Here is a 17,898-nt window from a genome sequence, read left to right on the forward strand (position 1 = left end):
AATACAGTCTATTTCCTTTGAAGTTATACTGTTACCCTGCTACTATCAGAGCCCATCTCTTTATCACCCCACGTTTGCCCGTTCCCTGCTCTTGCTGTCATTGGAGGATTTGCTTTCGATCCTCTATGTCTGCTGTGAACTTTCCTCTCACCTCAGCATCACATTCTTACACTGACATGTTGAAACACTGAAAAGGCAAGACGGTCTCTTATTCATTAAAAACCAAAGATTTTTAAGCAAACTGGTTTTAAAAAGGTTTTTAAATTTTTAATGACCATCAACTTCTTCATTTGCAAAGCAAGGTAAAGTAAAATAAAAGGAAAAGACAAGAAATTCTATTGGGAGAGATGAGGGGACTGATATATGTAATTACAGGATGTGAAGCCCTATCTGTGGCGTTCCCCCTGGGCAGGCACCTTGTAACAGCCAGGAGGGGACCAGTGGGGACAGTGGTTCCTCAACAGCTTTTTGAATTTTGCTTTCTTTGTGCCTGGTTGAGGACCTTGAGAGCAAGAGACCAGACTTCCCAAACTTAGTTGGCCACAGAATCTTCTTTTTTTTTCCTGCAAAGCATCTTGCTTCACCTCACACTTCAGGCAGTCCTGCACCACTGCCCCCTTCAGTTGCTGAAATTTCTCTAATAAAGCCGGACAGACACCATTGACATTTCCTGCTTCTTCTTCACCAGGTGAACCTGTGTTTTGATCAGTTTGTCTACAAGCTGGCGGACCAGATCTTTGCTTACTACAAAGCAATGGCTGGCAGGTATGAGAGCCCCAGGGCTATGTGCAGCAAAGCTTCCTAAGCTTGCCACCTGGAAGGCAAGGTTCTCTGTTGCAAAACCTCCCTTCTCCTTTAGGACCTAAGGAAATCTGAGTGATTCCGTGGGCCTGGATTTGGTGCTAGAATGTAGGAGAAAGGAAAATAGGCAGATGTGGTGCTAGATCTCATGGAGCTTACAGTCTAGTGAGGAAAACAGACATTAATAAAAACTACCGAATGCACAGTGTCAAGGGAGGTTCCTACGAAGGACAAGCTAATGGGAATATATGACAGTTAAACCTGAACTAGTCTTTGGGATGGGTAACTGGAAGGGCTGTCCCAAGAAAGTAACGTTTGAGTTCACATCTGAAGTTGATAGGACTTGATTAAATAAAACTGGGTGAAGAGTAGGGCTAGAAATTGCAGGCAAAACAAACTACTTGTGCAGAGTCCCTGTGGCTGAAGCATAAGATGAAGAGCATGCCTACTCCTACTTCGTAGGGCTGTTGAGAGGATTAATGTGAATTAGGACACGTAAATGTCTCATTCACGGACCACGGCGTGGGCAGGCTGCATGGTAAAGCTGGGCAGGTAGGCAGGGCCCAGGTCTTGCAGCCTTGTAGGCATGTGTCCTAGGAGTGGAACCACGGGATAGTTTCCACAGTATGACAGTGACCCAGTTTGATTTTTATTTTTAGAAGTTTGATCTTTTAAAAACATTAAACTGTAGAGAACGGGTTGGAGGTGAGCAAGAATGGGAGTATGAAGGCCAGACAGAAGGCCAAGGAAGAGGAGAGGTCTGGGCATGCCAAGTTTTACAGGCTTATTGGTATTGTCAGTATGGGTTGATTTAGACCACTGAGAATTCCTGGGTTCGAGGAACCCATAATAGTACTGGTCAAAAAAACCCTGCCTACATAGATAGATAGATAGATAGATAGATAGATAGATAGATAGATAGATAGATAGACAGACAGACAGAGATATTTCCCTTTTTATTGGAAATCCAAATGTACCAACCAGTAGTTTCAAGGATTGTTACTTTTTTTCCCTACAATAAACATTTGCTTTGTTTTGCTTTCAACAACTTGAGTTGTTCTGATGGAGTTCAGACAGGAGGTGGTATACAGATGCACAAGTGTCTGTTAACACAGAATGTGCATTAAATGAAGTGAATGGGGCTTAAGGATGTAAACTATAGAAAGCATATGCATAGGGTTTCAGGGAAAGCACAGAGAACACAGCCTTTCACAAAGGAGTCACTTCACAAGTGTCTGGATTGAATTGCATGGGGTTCTAACAGTGAGCTGGGCTTCCAGCTTCTCTAAGATAATTTTCAAATATGCTGGTCCATTGTCTGTGGAAACAAACTCAGACTTGTCAAACCCTGGGTCCTCTATATATTTAATTTACAAAATATCCTTATCTGAAATAGGAATCTTAATCTATCCCTCCTTATAAGATCAGTGGTTTGTCAAAGATACGGGAAGTTGGGGGAGATTGCGAGAAGTTGGGAGAGTCAGAGAGCACAGGAGGGACAGAGTGATCTAGATTATTGCTGTCCATCAGAAATCTAATGCAATCACAAATGTTGGGTTACAGATGTAATTGTAAATGTTTTAGTAGCCATATTTTAAAAATTAATTTAATACTATATTTTATATAATCCATTATATCTAAAATATTATAATTTCAACATGTAACCAATAAAAAGTTATTAAGGAAATAGTTTTCAATGTTTTTTTCCTAAGTCTTCAACATCTAGTGTGTATTTTATACTAATAGCACATCTCAGCTTGGACCCGCCACGTTTCAGGTGCTTAGTAGGCTCACCTGGTGGGTGGCTGATGTATTGGACAGTGTAGATTTAGATGATGTCGCTTTCCTGCTTAAAAACTTTCCGTGGCTTCAGTTACATCTAGAAAACATCTGACCTCCTTACTGTGGCTTATATCGTCCCACATGGTCTGGCCCCTAGACTAACTTTATAAATTCATTTTTGCACCATACTCTCCAGCACACCTGCCCCTTATCTACACTGACCATTTTTCCTTTTTCTCAACGTACCAAGCTAATCATGCCTGAAAGATTCTTCCCCCAGATCTTTCCATTTTTAGCATTTAGGTCTCTGCCCAACAGAACCTCTTTAGAGAGGCTTTCCCTGACCTCCTAACACCAAATGATCCTGTTTTATTATTTTCAGAGCACTTATTACTCTGCAATCCATGGCTCAGTGTAAAAGATCATGATAGAATATCTAATTCATAGGATTGTTGTGAGATTCAAAATGACTCTCTGCATGTACGTGTATGCCTGGTGAATAGTAAATACCATGCAGGTATTTACTATTATCTGAAATTATTTTATTCCTCTGCCTATTTATTTAGTATCAGTCTCTTTACTAGAACGTAAGCTCCATAAGGACAAGAACTTTGTATCCTCGGTACCTAGAATGTTTCCTGGGATATACTAAGCAGGGACTCAATTGCTTTTATGGTGAATGAATAAAAGCGAGAAAGCGTCTCAACTTCTGTGTTGCCTGTCTTTAACGCAGAAATTCTATTTCACATATTGAGCTTTTTGGGCTGAAAAAAATTAGAAGAACTTTGCTCTAGATCAGAAAAAAAATATTTAAAAAATATGAGATAGCACTTCATGAGTAGATTCTGTCGTTTGAAATACACGTGGCTGGGTGATTGATCACCATTCACCGTCATGTTTACTGGCCTTATTTCACTTTTATCCCTTCCAGTGTCCTGTTGGATAAACGTTTTAGGGCTGAATGTAAGAATTATGGAGTCATCATTCCATACCCACCATCCAACCGCTACGAAACGCTGCTGAAGCAGAGACACGTCCAGGTATGGTGACAGAGGTGGAATGGGCAGGAGAGAGGAACTGTGACCGTTAGCCTAGAGATTGGAAGTCTGGACTGCTTACCATCTTCCCTGGGTATTGCCCCACGTGGGCTGCTGACCATGGATATAACACCTCCTCAGAATCTTATAGTCAAGAGGCATTGGGCTTCCTTTGGTTCAAGTTCTAGGCTTCTCAGCCCAGCTGCCATTCACCTCTGATGAGTAGCGTCCACCTTTGTCCTCCCATCATAAGCTGCAGCCCACCTCCTTCAGTCGGGACTAATGTTCAGAAATGGGTAAATCTACCCCTGAACAGGGCCCATTATGGTTTGTTTTTATGGAGTTAGTCTCTGTTAACATTTGACCCCAGATGTAGAGGAAATTCTGCCAGGAACTAGAAACATATCCCTGCTTAAAGATGTTCACGTGAGCCTGGCAGACAAAAATAAGAGATGCTCCAGCAGACCTTGCATCCTACTCCTAAGCCCTGCTGTCAGCCACACAGTGTTGAAATGGCCTTCATGCTGTGACCTCTGTGTGCTTATCCTGTGGTTCACGTGTTTGTGGAGAAGACTTGGGTGAAGGGAAGCAGGGCTGAGACTGAGAAGATGCCCTGGATAAAGAGGAGAGGATTTACCCTGGAAGCCCTGGATATTCCCATTGCTCTGAGAAATCTAAGAGAAATGGAGAATCGTAAGAGGAAAAAAACATTTTCACCTCTGCCAACAGTAAGGGCTCAAAGAGAGTTTTTCCTTCAGCCTCTCAGAAGATTACAGCTATCAGTTACCAGTGCAGCTAGAATTAGTCACAGGACATGAATCTTGAGGGCTCTGTGTGTGCTATAAGGAGCCTTAGTCAGTTGGTGGAAAATCTCTCTCAAAAGGGAAGCAGAAAAAAATAAAATAGTTGAGAATAATCCTTGGGCACCTAGCAAAGTGCAGTGCATACAACAGGTACTCAATAAATGTTTATCTATGTAGCATCTGCAGTAATGCCCACGTGTACCCCAGTGGAAATTATCCTAAGCTATATTTTCCAGCCTGTAGTCAGCCTTTCTCCTCATGCTTTTAAATTCATCCCCATAAAGGTACATGGTAGGCCCTTGCTGGGGGGACTGCTACTCCCTGGTGACTCTGAACTGGGGCACAGGACGGATACAGGAAGAACTTCAAGGGTAGATTCAGGATGTCAGCAATGCATGGGGTACCAGAGTGTGTCCTGAGCCTCTTCCTACAGTCTGAATGCATCGTATTTTTCCTCAACTTTTTTTTTTAATATATCTTTATTGGAGTATAATTGCTTCACAATACCGTGTTAGTTCCTGTTGCACAACAAGGCGAATCAGCCATATGCATACACATGTCCCCATATCCCCTCCCTCCCACCCTCCCTATCCCACCCCTCTAGGTCATTGCAAAGCACCGAGCCAATCTCCGTGTGCTATGCTGCTGCTTCCCACCAGCCAACTGTATTACATTCAGTAGTGTATATATGTCCATGCTACTCTCACTTCACCCCAGCTTCACCCTCCCACCCCATGTCCTCAAGTCAATTTTCTGTGTCTACCTCTTTATTCCTGCCCCTGCAAGTAGGTTCATCAGTACCTTTTTTTTTTTTTTTTTTTTAGATTCCATATAAATGTGTTAGCATACAGTATTTGTTTTTCTCTTTCTGACTTACTTCACTCTGTATGACAGACTCTAGGTCCATCCACCTCACTACAAATAACTCAGTTTCGTTTCTTTTTATGGCTGAGTAATATTATATTGTATATATGTGCCACATCTTCTTTATCCATTCATCTGTCAATAAACATTTAGGTTGGTTCCATGTCCTGGCTATTGTAAATAGTGCTGCTATGAACATCGTGGTACATGTCTCTATTTAAATTATGGTTTTCCCGGGTATATGCCCAGTAGTGGGATTGCTGGGTCATATGGCAGTTCTATTTTTAGTTTTTTAAGGAACCACCATACTGTTTTCCATAGTGGTTGTATCAATATACATTCCCACCAACTGTGCAGGAGGGTTCCCTTTTCACCACACTCTTGCCAGCATTTATTGGTTCTGGATTTTTTAATAATGACCATTCTGACCTGCGTGAAGTGATACCTAATTGTAGTTTTGACTTGCATTTCTCTAATGATTAGTGATGTTGAGCATCCTTTCATGTGTTTGTTGGCAATCTGTATACCTTCTTTGGAGAAATGTCTATTTAGGTCTTCTGCCCATTTTTGGATTGGGTTGTTTGTTTTTTTGATATTGAGCTGCATGAGCTGCCTGTATATTTTAGAGATTAATCCTTTCTCAGTTGCTTCGTTTGCAAATATTTTCTCCCATTCTGAGGGTTGTCTTTTTGTCTTGTTTATGGTTTCCTTTGCTGTGCAAAAGCTTTTTAAGTTTCATTAGGTCCCATTTGTTTATTTTTGTTTTTATTTCCATTTCTCTAGGAGGTGGGTCAAAAAGGATCTTGCTGTGATGTATGTCATCTAGTGTTCTGCCTATGTTTTCCTCGGAGAGTTTTATAGTGTCTGGCCTTACACCAAGGCCTTTAATCAGTTTTGAGTTTATTTTTGTGTATGGTGTTAGGGTGTGTTCTAATTTCATTCTTTTACATGTAGCTGTCCAGTTTTCCAAGCACCACTTATTGAAGAGGCTGTCTTTTCTCCATTGTATATTCTCGCCTTCTGTATCAAAGATAACGTGACCATATGTGTGTGGGTTTATCTCTGGGCTTTCTATCCTGTTCCATTGATCTATACTTCTGTTTTTGTGCCAGTACCATACTGTCTTGATTACTGTAGCTTGGTAGTATAGTCTGAAGTCAGGGAGCCTGATTCCTCCAGCTCTGTTTTTCTTTCTCAAGATTGCTTTGGCTATTCAGGGTCTTTTGTGTTTCCACACAAACTGTGAAATTCTTTGTTCTAGTTCTGTGGAAAATGCCAGTGGTAGTTTGATAGGGATTGCATTGAATCTGTAGATTGCTTTGGGTATACAGTGATTTTCACAATGTTGATTCTTCCAATTGAAGAACATGGTATATCTTTCCATCTGTTTGTAGCATCTTTAATTTCTTTCATCAGTGTCTTATAGTTTTCTGCATACAGGTTTTTTGTCCCCTTAGGTACGTTTATTCCTAGGTATTTTGTTCTTTTGGTTGCAGTGGTAAATGGGAGTGTTTCCTTATTTTTCTTTCTGATTTTTCATCATCAGTGTATAGGAATGCAAGAGATTTCTGTTCATTAATTTTGTATCCTTCTGCTTTACCAAATTCATTGATTAGCTCTAGTAGTTTTCTGGTAGCACCTTTGGGATTCTCTAAGTATGGTATCATGTCATCTGCAAACAGTGACAGTTTTACTTCTTCTTTTCCGATTTGGATTCCTTTCATTTCTTTTTCTTCTCTGATTGCTAAAACTTCCAAAACTATGTTGAATAGTAGTGTTGAAAGTGGGCAACCTTGTCTTATTCCTGATCTTAGTGGAAATGGTTTCAGTTTTTCACCATTGAGAACGATGTTGGTTGTGGGTTTGTCATATATGGCCTTTATTGTGTTGAGGTAAGTTCCCTCTATGGCTACTTTCTGGAGGGTTTTTATCATAAATGGGTGTTGAATTTTGTTGAAAGCTTTTTCTGCATCTATTGAGATGATCATATGGTTTTTATCCTTCAGTTTGTTAATATGGTGTATCACATTGATTGATTTGCGTATATTGAAGAATCCTTGCGTTCCTGGGATAAACCCCACTTGATCATGGTGTATGATCCTTTTAATGTGCTTTGGATTTTGTTTGCTAGTATTTTGTCGAGGATCTTCGCATCTATGTTCATCAGTGATACTGGTCTGTAGTTTTTTTGTGACATCTTTGTCTGGTTTTGGTATCAGGGTGATGGTGGTCTCGTAGAATGAGTTTGGGAGTGTTCCTCCCTCTGCTATATTTTGGAAGAGTTTGAGAAGGATAGGTGTTAGCTCTTCTCTAAATGTTTGATAGAATTTGCCTGTGAATCCATCTGGTCCTGGGCTTTTGTTTTTGGAAGATTTTTAATCACAGTTTCAACTTCAGTGCTTGTGATTGGTCTGTTTATATTTTCTGTTTCTTCCTGATTCATTCTCAGGAGGTTGTGCTTTTCTAAGAATTTGTCCGTTTCTTCCAGGTTGTCCATTTTATTGGCATAGTTGCTTGTGGTAATCCCTCAGGATCCTTTGTATTTCTGCAGTGTCAGTTGTTACTTCTCCTTTTTCATTTCTGATTCTATTGATCTGAATCTTCTCCCTTTTTTTCTTGATGAGTCTGGCTATTGGTTTATCAATTTTGTTTATCTTCTCAAAGAACCAGCTTTTAATTTTATTGATCTTAGCTATTGTTTCCTTCATTTCTTTTTCATTTATTTCTAATCTGATCTTTATGATCTCTTTCCTTCTGCTAACTGGGGGTTTTTTGTTCTTCTTTCTCTAATTGCTTTAGTTGTAAGGTTAGGTTGTTTATTTGAGATGTTTCCTGTTTCTTGAGGTAGGATTGTATTACTATAAACTTCCCTCTTAGAACTGATTTTGCTGCATCCCATAGGTTTTGGGTCGTCGTGTTTAGATTGTCATTTCTTTCTAGGTATTTTTTGATTTCCTCTTTAATTTATTCAGTGATCTCTTGGTTATTTAGTAGTGTATTGTTTAGCCTCCATGTGTTTGTATTTTTCCACAGATTTTTTTCCTGTAATTGATATTTAGTCTCATAGCATTGTGGCCGGAAGAGATACTTGATACGATTTCAATTTTCTTAAATTTACCAAGGCTTGATTTGTGACCCAAGATATGATCTAACCGGGAGAATGTTCCATGAGCACATGAGAAGAAAGTGTATTCTGTTGTTTTTGGATGGAATGTCCTATAAATATCAATTAAGTCCATCTTGTTTAATGTATCATTTAAAGCTTGTGTTTCCTTATTTATTTTCATTTTGGATGATCTGTCCATGGGTGAAAGTGGGGTGTTAAAGTCCCCTACTATGAATGTGTTACTGTCGATTTCCCCTTTTATGGCTGTTAGCATTTGCCTTATGTATTGAGGTGCTCCTATGTTGGGTGCATAAATATTTACAGTTGTTATACCTTCTTCTTGGATTGATCCCTTGATCATTATGTAGTGTCCTTCTTTGTCTCTTGTAATAGTCTTTATTTTGAAGTCTGTTTTGTCAGATATGAGAATTGCTACTCCAGGTTTCTTTTGATTTCCATTTGCATGGAATATCTGTTTCCATCCCCTCACTTTCAGTCTGTATGTGTTTCTAGGTCTGAAGTGGTTCTCTTGTAGACAGCATATATATGGGTCTTGTTTTTGTATCCATTCAGCCAGTCTATGTCTTTTGGTTGGAGCATTTAATCCATTTACATTTTAGGATATTATCGATATGTATGCTCCTGTTACCATTTTCTTAACTGTTTTGGGTTTTTTATTGTAGGTGTTTTCCTTCTCTTGTGTTTTCTGCCTAGAGAAGTTCCTTTAGCGTTTGTTGTAAAGCTGGTTTGGTGGCCTAGCACCACTTATTGAAGAGGCTGTCTTTTCTCCATTGTATGTTCTTGCCTCCTTTGTTGTAAATTAGGTGCCCCTATGTGCATGGGTTTATCTCTGGGCATTTTATCTTGTAGCATTGATCCAATTTTCTGTTTTTGTACCAGTACCATACTGTCTTGATTACTGTAGCTTTGTGGTACTGTTGGAAGTTGGGAGCCTGATTCCTCCAACTCCGTTTTTCTTTCTCAAGATTTCTTTGGCTATTTGGGGTCTTTTGTGTTTCCATTTCAATTGTAAATTTTTTTGTTCTAATTCTGTGAAGAATGCCATTGGTAGTTTGATAGGGATTGCATTGAATCTGTAGATTGCTTTGGGTAGTCTAATCATTTTCACCATATTGATTCTTCCAATCCAAGAACATGGTATATTTCTCCATCTGTTTATGTCATCTTTGATTTGTTTCATCACTGTTTTATAGTTTTCTGAGTACATGTCTTTCGCCTCCTGAGGCAGGTTTATTCCTAGGTATTTTACTCTTTTTGTTGTAGTGGTAAATGGGAATGTTTCCTTAATTTCTCTTTCTGATTTTTCATTGTTGGTCTATAGGAATGCCAGAGATTTCTGTGCATACACTTTGTATCCTGCAACCTTACCAGATTCGTTGATTAGCACTAGTAGTTTTCTGGTGGCATCTTTAGGATTTTCTGTGTATAGTATCATGTCATCGGAAAACAGTGACAGTTTTACTTCTTCTTTTCCAATTTGGATTCCTTTTATTTCTTTTTCTTCTCTGACTGCTCAAAACTATATTGAATAAGGGTGGTGAGAGTGGATATCCTTGTCTTGTTCCTGATCTTAGTGGAAATGCTTTCAGTTTTTCACCATTGAGTATGATGCTTGCTGTGGGTTTGTCATATATGGCCTTTATTATGTTGAGGTACGTTCCCTCTATGCCCATTTTCTGGAGAGTTTTTATCATAAATGGGTGTTGAATTTTGTCAAGCTTTTTCTGCATCTATTGAGGTGATCATATGTTTTTTATTCCTTAATTTGTTAATGAGGTGTATCACATTGATTTGCGTATATTGAAGAATCCTTGCATCCCTGGGATAAATCCCAGTTGATCATGGTGTATGAGCCTTTTAATGTGCTGTTGGATTCTGTTTGCTGGTATTTTGTTCAGGATTTTGACATCTGTGTTTATCAAAGAATAACACAGTAAACACACAGATATACTTTGTAGCCAGATTCATGATTATTCATGTTTTAACCACATTTGATTCACTTTCTTTTTCTCATATATGTGTTTTTTCTCTCTCATAAATATAGTAAGTGTGGTTTAAATATATGTTTATAGTATGTATAATTTAAAAAACATATTTATATATAAATATTAGATTGACCAAAATGTTTGTAACATCCTATGGAAAAATACCAAATGAACTTTTTGGCCAACCTACTATAATAAAATATATATTTTAATATACATACTTTTTTCTTAGCCAGTTGAGAGTAAGTTGGAGACATATGACACTTTACCGCTGATACCTCAGCGTGTATCTCCTAAGAACAAGGACATTCTTTCATCATCCAAATAGAATTATCATACTCAGGAAGTTTAATAATACTGTTTTCTTCATAGAGTCCCTATTTGTCCTGGCCATGTTGTTTTTAGTTTTAGTACAATTTCCTATCAATGCATTGCATTTAGTTGTCATGTGCCTGTGCAAACAAACCATAAGTAACCTTTTTTTCTCCCTCTGTCTCTCTGTCTTCTATGCAGCTGTTGGGTAGATCAATTGACTTGAACAGACTCATTACCCAGCGCATCTCTGCCGCCATGTATAAATCCTTGGACCAGGCCATCAGCCGCTTTGAGAGTGAGGACCTGACCTCCATCGTGGTAAGAGATGGGGGCCCTTGTGAGTTCTGCTCTGGGACTCCTCAGACTAGCAGCCTCATTGGGGGTTGTTGTTAGCCTGGTACTGAGCTAGTTACAGAGAAGCAATGGGTCTCTTTCTCATCTGAATGAGACGGAAAAAAAAAAAAGATTTAAAAAGAATAAGAATAATCTTACCTTCGTGGTTGCCTAGAGAATGGGAGTGGAGGGGGCGTCTTGAGATCTCTAGAAATGGCCAGCCCTGGGGCACAGCTGCTTGTCCTTTAGGATCCTGCAGCTCTGTAAAGTAGCTGGGTGGTCCTAACAAACCAGGGAAGGTTACACAGCAGCGTCAGCTTCGTGGGTGTGCAGTAGTATAGAGCCCAGAGGCTCTTCACTGGTTTAATGCTCTGCTGTCACCATCTTGGAATTCTTAATCATTTTCTAGCAAGGGTCCCCACATTTTCATTTTGTGCTGGGACGTGCAAATTATATAGTTGTTCTTGATGCACAAGCATGGGACAGGCCTGCTACCTTCTTTTATTAATCAGCAATTTGAACTACTCTCTGCCAGTTCTTTCCAAGAATTAGAATAACTGGATTGATCAGTCTTTCGGTGAGTCAAAGGAAGCTTTTAACGCTTCAAAAGCAGATGAGTAGAAGGAATGAGAGAAGTAGAAAATCACCATTAGAACACCACAGTAGTAATGGTTGCAGGCAGGATCCAGTAACAGATGCTAAAATTAGCGGGCAGAACTTTGCGAAGAGTATTTTATGATTCTTCTTATTATGAGGTTTCTAGAATAGTGAGGTTTATAGAGACAGAAAGTACAGTGGTGTTTGCCAGGAATAGGGAGTTAGTGCTTAATGGGTACAGAGGTTCAGTTGGGGAGATTAAGAAGTGCTGGAGGTGGATGGTAGTGATGGTGGCACAACAATATGAATGTATCTAACCCTAATTTAAAAAGGGTTAAAATGGTAAATTTTATGTTATCTGTATTTCACCAAAGTTTTAAAATTACTCAGATTACTCAAAAATTTTAAAAATACTTAGAGAAGAAAAAGCATTCTTACATAGTCTCGAATTATCTCCTTCAAGATATTTATTAATTGCAAAGGGAAGAATACTAATTTTACAATGGGGAAATCTAGCAGACACCATCTTTTTTTTTCTTTTTTTGCAGAATACTTGTTATTATATTTATGTTTTCTCTTTTTTTTTAACATCTTTATTGGAGTATAATTGCTTTACAATGTTGTGTTAGTTTCTGCTGTATAACAAAGTGAATCAGCTATAGGTATACATATATCCCCATATCCCCTCCCTCTTGCGTCTCCCTCCCACCCTCCCTATCCCACCCCTCTAGGTGGTCACAAAGCACCGAGCTGATCTCCCTATGCTATGCGGCTGCTTCCCACTAGCTATCTATTTTACATTTGGTAGCGTATATATGTCCATGCCACTCTCTCACTTCGTCCCAGCTTACCCCTCCCCCTCCCCGTGTCCTTAAGTCCACTCTCTACGTCTGTGTCTTTATTCCTGTTCTGCCCCTAGGTTCTTCAGAACTTTTTTTCTTTTTTTTTTTTTAGATTCCATATATGTGTGTTAGCCTACGGTATTTGTTTTTCTCTTTCCGACTTACTTCACTCTCTATGACAGACTCTAGGTCCATCCACCTCACTACAAATAACTCAATTTCATTTCTTTTTATGGCTGAGTAATATTCCATTGTATATATATGCCACCTCTTCTTTATCCATTCATAGCAGACACCATCTTAACCAAGCATGAAAGGTTAATATCACCAGAAATAAGGTATATTCATGTATCCCCTGATATGTATGCATAATGCAAAATGCATAATCTCAATCTAATCATGAGAATATATCAGATAAACCCAAATCACATGGCATTCAAAAATGAACAATGCAGGCTTCCCTGGTGGCGCAGTGGTTGAGAGTCCGCCTGCCGATGCAGGGGACACGGGTTTGTGCCCCGGTCCGGGAAGGTCCCACATGCCGCAGAGCGGCTGGGCCTGTGAGCCAGGGCCGCTGAGCCTGCGCGTCCGGAGCCTGTGCTCCGCAACGGGAGAGGCCACAACAGTGAGAGGCCCGCGTACCGCATAAAAGAAAAAAAAAAGAATGAACAATGCTTTTCAAAAGCATCCAGATCATAAAAGACAAAGAGATACTGAAATCTGTTAGAGATTGGAAAAGGCTAAGGAGACATGACAACTCAGTGCAATGTGGGATTCTGGATTGAACCGTAAAATGGAAAAAGAAAAATGGTGAAATTTGAATAAGGTCTGTCATTTAGTTCATAGAATTGTACCAATGTTAGTTTCTTACTTTAGGTAACTTATGTAAGAGGTTAACATTGGAGAAACTGGGTCAGGGATATGCAGGAAGTCTGCAGTTTTCACAGCTTTTCTGTAAGTCAGAAATTATTTCAAAATAAAAAGGGTTTTTTTTTTTTTTTTTTAATGGACAAAGTGGTTTTTTAAAAAGGAACTGGGACTTCCCTGGTGGTGCAGTGGTTAAGAATCCACCTGCCAATGCAGGGGACATGGGTTCGATCCCTGTTCCAGGAAGATCCCACATGCCACGGAGCAACTAAGCCTGTGCGCCGCAACTACTGAAGCCCTCATGCCTAGTAACAAGAGAAGCCACCGCAACAAGAGAAGCCACCGCAATGGGAAGCCTGTGCACCACAGCAAAATGTAGCCCCCCTACTCACCCCAACTAGAAAATGCCCGTGCAGCAACAAAGACCCAATGCCGCCAAAAACAAAGTTTAAAATAAATTAAATAAAAGAAGAAAGAAAGAAAGAAAAAGGGACTAAGAACTAGGACTCTAGCATCAGAAAGACCTTGGGGTCCCAGTCCTGGCCCCACCACTTAACTAGCTGGGTGATCTTGGGTGAGTTGCTTATCTTACACTGCAAGCCTGTAGTACAATGGAGGAAATATTAGAATCCACCTCATAGACTTGTCGAAAGGGTGAAATGAGATACTGCCAGGAAAGAGCTTTGCATAGTTCCTTGCCCTTAATGAAAATAGCTTATGAAAAAAGAGAGGAACATAGAAATTTTGAGCTACAAATGAGGTGCTCTCAGGGTAGATTCTCAGAAGCATTTCCAAGAGAACTTGACCCAACTGCCCACCAAAGTACTGGGTCACTGACTTTGAGAGACTATGATATAGCACAAGTTCTTCTGGGAGATCTACTTTAAGAAATATTTTTCTTTGCCACATGTTAGCAGTGGTTATCTCCAAGAGGTGGGATTTTTGTTTTTATCTTCTTTGTTTATCGGTATCTTCTAGTTTTCCAGTAATGAATGAGCATATCTTATGGAAAAACTGGTTTTGGGTTGTGTGTGGGTATCTATGGCCTCTTCCCAGCCCTTAAAAGGCACTGAATGTTCTTTTAGCTGTGAACAAAATCAGAACAAACAGTGAAAGCCTGTGTTTGTCAAGTGAGGGCAGCATCCCCCAGGAGAGTGGCCACTTCCCCTGAAGCCCATGAAGAGGAGAGCCCAAGGATGCTCTCTCCTGTAGGGTCAGGAGGCTCCCACTGCCTTGGCTGAGAAGCCTTCTGCCTCTTCTGAGAAACAAAGCAAGGGATATGCTCCCCTCAGCCCTTCCCTCCACCTTAGAAGCTCCGTCCTGAGATAGGGGAGGGGGTGGCTTGATGCACAGTTGGGAGGGTTGCAGAGATTTCATCGGTCGGTGGCCCTAATCATACGCAGCTGAGCAAGTAGATTCTCGGAGGGATCTGATGCCAAAGTTGAGAGCTGGCAGCCTGCAGGCTGTGTTTTGTTTAGGCTGTGAAGCATATTTGAAATTTGGAGGCAACACTTAACACTTGGAAGAATTCGAATAAAACTGCAGAAGCTCTGGCAACCTCAGACCAGCCTTCCCAGATAGCAGCAATTGCCTAGAAATGACTAGACTTTCCCATCGGCTGGGCTGGGCTCTGCTGGGTTTGCCGCAGGCCCTGTGGCACGATTCATTCATGGGATGACCTACCAGGCCTTGCTGTGCCTGAGTTTGAGACCCCTATTCTCCTGGCCCGCCTGGACCACAGAGCTGGTTTAACGGCCAAGTGCGGCTGACACTCAAGTTTTCCGGTTCCCGTGGAAAAGCCCTTTCCACTACTTCACAGAAGTTGCCCGTTTGGGTGTTTTGTTTCCCCAGTGCTGCTTCTCTGTGTTGCCCCCCAGTAAACCGACTTTAGTATAGAGAGCTGACATCCTCTCAGAAGGCACCTGGACCACCCCTGTGGCCTTCTAAACCTCTGTGCCTTGATGCACTGAGCCCTGCATCCCTCAGGCAAGTGCCCTCTTCTGATTGAAAGGCTGGAAGTACACGGCTGATGCAAAACACAGTTTGCATTACATAATAAAAACTCCTGGGGCATGGCGGAAGACGTGGACCTACATTTCCAGCACCCCCATATCAGCGGAGTTGAGCACTCTCTCCTTCAGTCTCTGATGCACATCCGTGAGACCGTTAAAATCACAGAACATTGGAACAGAAATTGTTCAATCCCAGTTTCTCATCTGTAGCTCTCTTCATGGTAACAGGGCACCTCCATGTGCTAAGGGACTCAGTGATCTTTGAAATAAAATCATGCACATTCATTGCCTTTATTTATTTACTTACTTACTTACTTTTACTTACTTACTTACCCACCCTAAGTGAATAGGAACAAAAATACCATCCAGCTAGCTAGGCCCCAAGAGATGGAAGCAGACAGCTGATTCTGTATTTCCACCCTTCATTTACTTCAAGGTGCACAGTGACTGGAAACTTATTCTTCCAGCTACCATTCCAGAATTGCAATCCAGATTTTGGCCTTCTTTCAAGAGATGGCAAGATCTGCCGTCACTAAACCCCATTCTGACGTAGTAACCAATAATCAGATGGCGTGAAGTAGCCGCTCCACCTTTATCTGGCAGCGGCTCTCCAATTTGCCACGGACAGCTCAGCCCGGGGCTCCCTCCTCCCCCTGCTTGTCTCACTTACCTGCAGCCAGTTAAGGTTGCTTTGATACAGTATTTTGCCCCCGATTTACAGCCACAGAATCTGAGTTTCAGAGAGACGAAGCTCCAAGATTGGAAGAGTGGTGTGGGCCTACCACACTCTGGACCCCAACCAGAGTCAGAGGGTTCTTGTGGCTGAGGAGAATAAAATTTAATCTCTGGTGTGAGGCCACGTCCTATGACTGTAGACACCTGGGCTCCAAGGCCCAGCTCTTACAGCTGGCCCTCTGACATCCCACCTCCTGGCCACACTCTGGGGAACTGCCTTTGCCGACGTTCTTTTAGCTTTTATGTTGTAAAGCCATCTTTACTTTTCAAAGGGCTTTCTCAGTCATTGCTTCTTTATTCCAGACAGCTGTGTCACAGGGGCCAAACACACGTGACTTGGTCTTAAGGCCTGGGATCACATCCTAAGCCCTGTTCTGTTTTCACTCTATGACCCTGAGCGAGTTACTTCACCCTCTGAGCCTCGGTTTTCCCCCCTATGAAACAGGGGCAGTCATACCCATCTCAAAAGATGGCTTAACCACTACAGTATAGGAGTGTCCTAGAGCATCACAGAGATGCTTTCTGCACAGGACTGTGCTTTGATTCTCTCTGATAGCAATACAGCAAGGAACTAAAGCCAGCCCAAAGGATTTTATCCTTTTTACTTCCTAGCAAGTGCAGTGACCTGCTCTGTCCAGATATTATCCACTCTGCTCCTGTTCTCTGCCTGAAGGTTGGATTTCAAATGACCAGGGCCCACAGCTCATGCACGTCCTTCGTCCATAGCTTGCAGCCAAACCTTTGCCAACATGTGTAACCAAACCCTGTGTGACTGAGGGGCACAGGAGGAGTCCAGATGAGGGAATGTTCTGCCCCCAGCTGTTTTTAAAATTTCTATAACATACAACTGTTAAGAATGTGAACTTTGGAGCCCAGCTTCCTGGATTTGAAGCCAAGTTACTGCACTTCTTAAAGCCTAGTTTCTATATGTATACAGTAAGAACAGCCATCATGCTGACCTTATAGGGGGTTTTGAGCATGAAGTGAGTTAACACATGTAAAGTGCTTAGAATACTGCTTGGCATGTATCAGCCTGAACCATAAAAAATTACTAACATTGAATGATGTTTGACCTAAAAAACAGTAGTTTCACATGGTCCAACCTAATTGTAAGTACTTAGTAGGTGGTAACTCTTTTGAATGCTTTCCGCAGCGTGGAGATAGCCTCTGGTGATGGATAGATGTCCACAACTTTCTTTTACTTTACTTGCAACTCAGAGGGACAAGCTTTTTCCTTACTAACCTAGAAACTGGAGAGCAAGTAGTCATGCTTTTCTACCCAGGGGGCTGCAGGCAAGGGATTTGCACATGGTCTGTGGTCCCCTTCTGTGGGCAGGCACGCAGCCTCCCTGGGCATGGTCTGGTACTTCCTTCACTCAGAAGAAGGGAACGTCGCATACTACTGTAAGCAGTCCTAGTCCCATGCTGGCCGTTATAAAGTTGTCTGAGGGGCCCTCACCTGCATGAAAGGCATCTGTCAGATAATGGTGTCTGCGTGCAAGGCGCGTGTGTGAGTCCTCAGCAGCCGCGGGCTCTCTCTCTGGGCAGGAGCTGGAGTGGCTGCTGGAGATCAATCGGCTCACCCACCGGCTGCTGTGTAAGCACATGACCCTGGACAGCTTCGATGCCATGTTCCGGGAGGCCAATCACAACGTGTCTGCCCCCTACGGCCGCATCACCCTGCACGTCTTCTGGGAGCTGAACTTCGACTTCCTCCCCAACTACTGCTACAATGGGTCCACCAACCGGTAAGGGAGTCTCTGTGCAAAGCAGAGTGGGGGTGGCAGTAGAAGCGGCC

General features: G+C 41.6%; 1 protein-coding gene across 5 annotated transcripts in view; it reads left to right on the forward strand.

Annotated features, from left to right (window-relative positions):
* CYFIP2 (cytoplasmic FMR1 interacting protein 2) overlaps positions 1-17,898 on the forward strand; it is a gene marked incomplete at its 5' end in the record, with an annotated part of 114,207 nt that overhangs the window by 42,820 nt on the left and 53,489 nt on the right. For all 5 annotated transcript variants that reach the window (XM_082651299.1, XM_082651300.1, XM_082651302.1 and 2 more), the window contains 4 exons: positions 689-765; positions 3,515-3,623; positions 10,913-11,032; positions 17,649-17,848. In XM_082651299.1, coding sequence (XP_082507425.1) covers positions 689-765; positions 3,515-3,623; positions 10,913-11,032; positions 17,649-17,848 — 506 coding nt within the window. The remainder of the gene's footprint in view (positions 1-688; positions 766-3,514; positions 3,624-10,912; positions 11,033-17,648; positions 17,849-17,898) is intronic.

The sequence above is a fragment of the Grampus griseus genome (genome assembly GCF_964374135.1).
Source record: "Grampus griseus genome assembly, chromosome: 3".
Taxonomy (NCBI): Eukaryota; Metazoa; Chordata; class Mammalia; order Artiodactyla; family Delphinidae; genus Grampus; species Grampus griseus.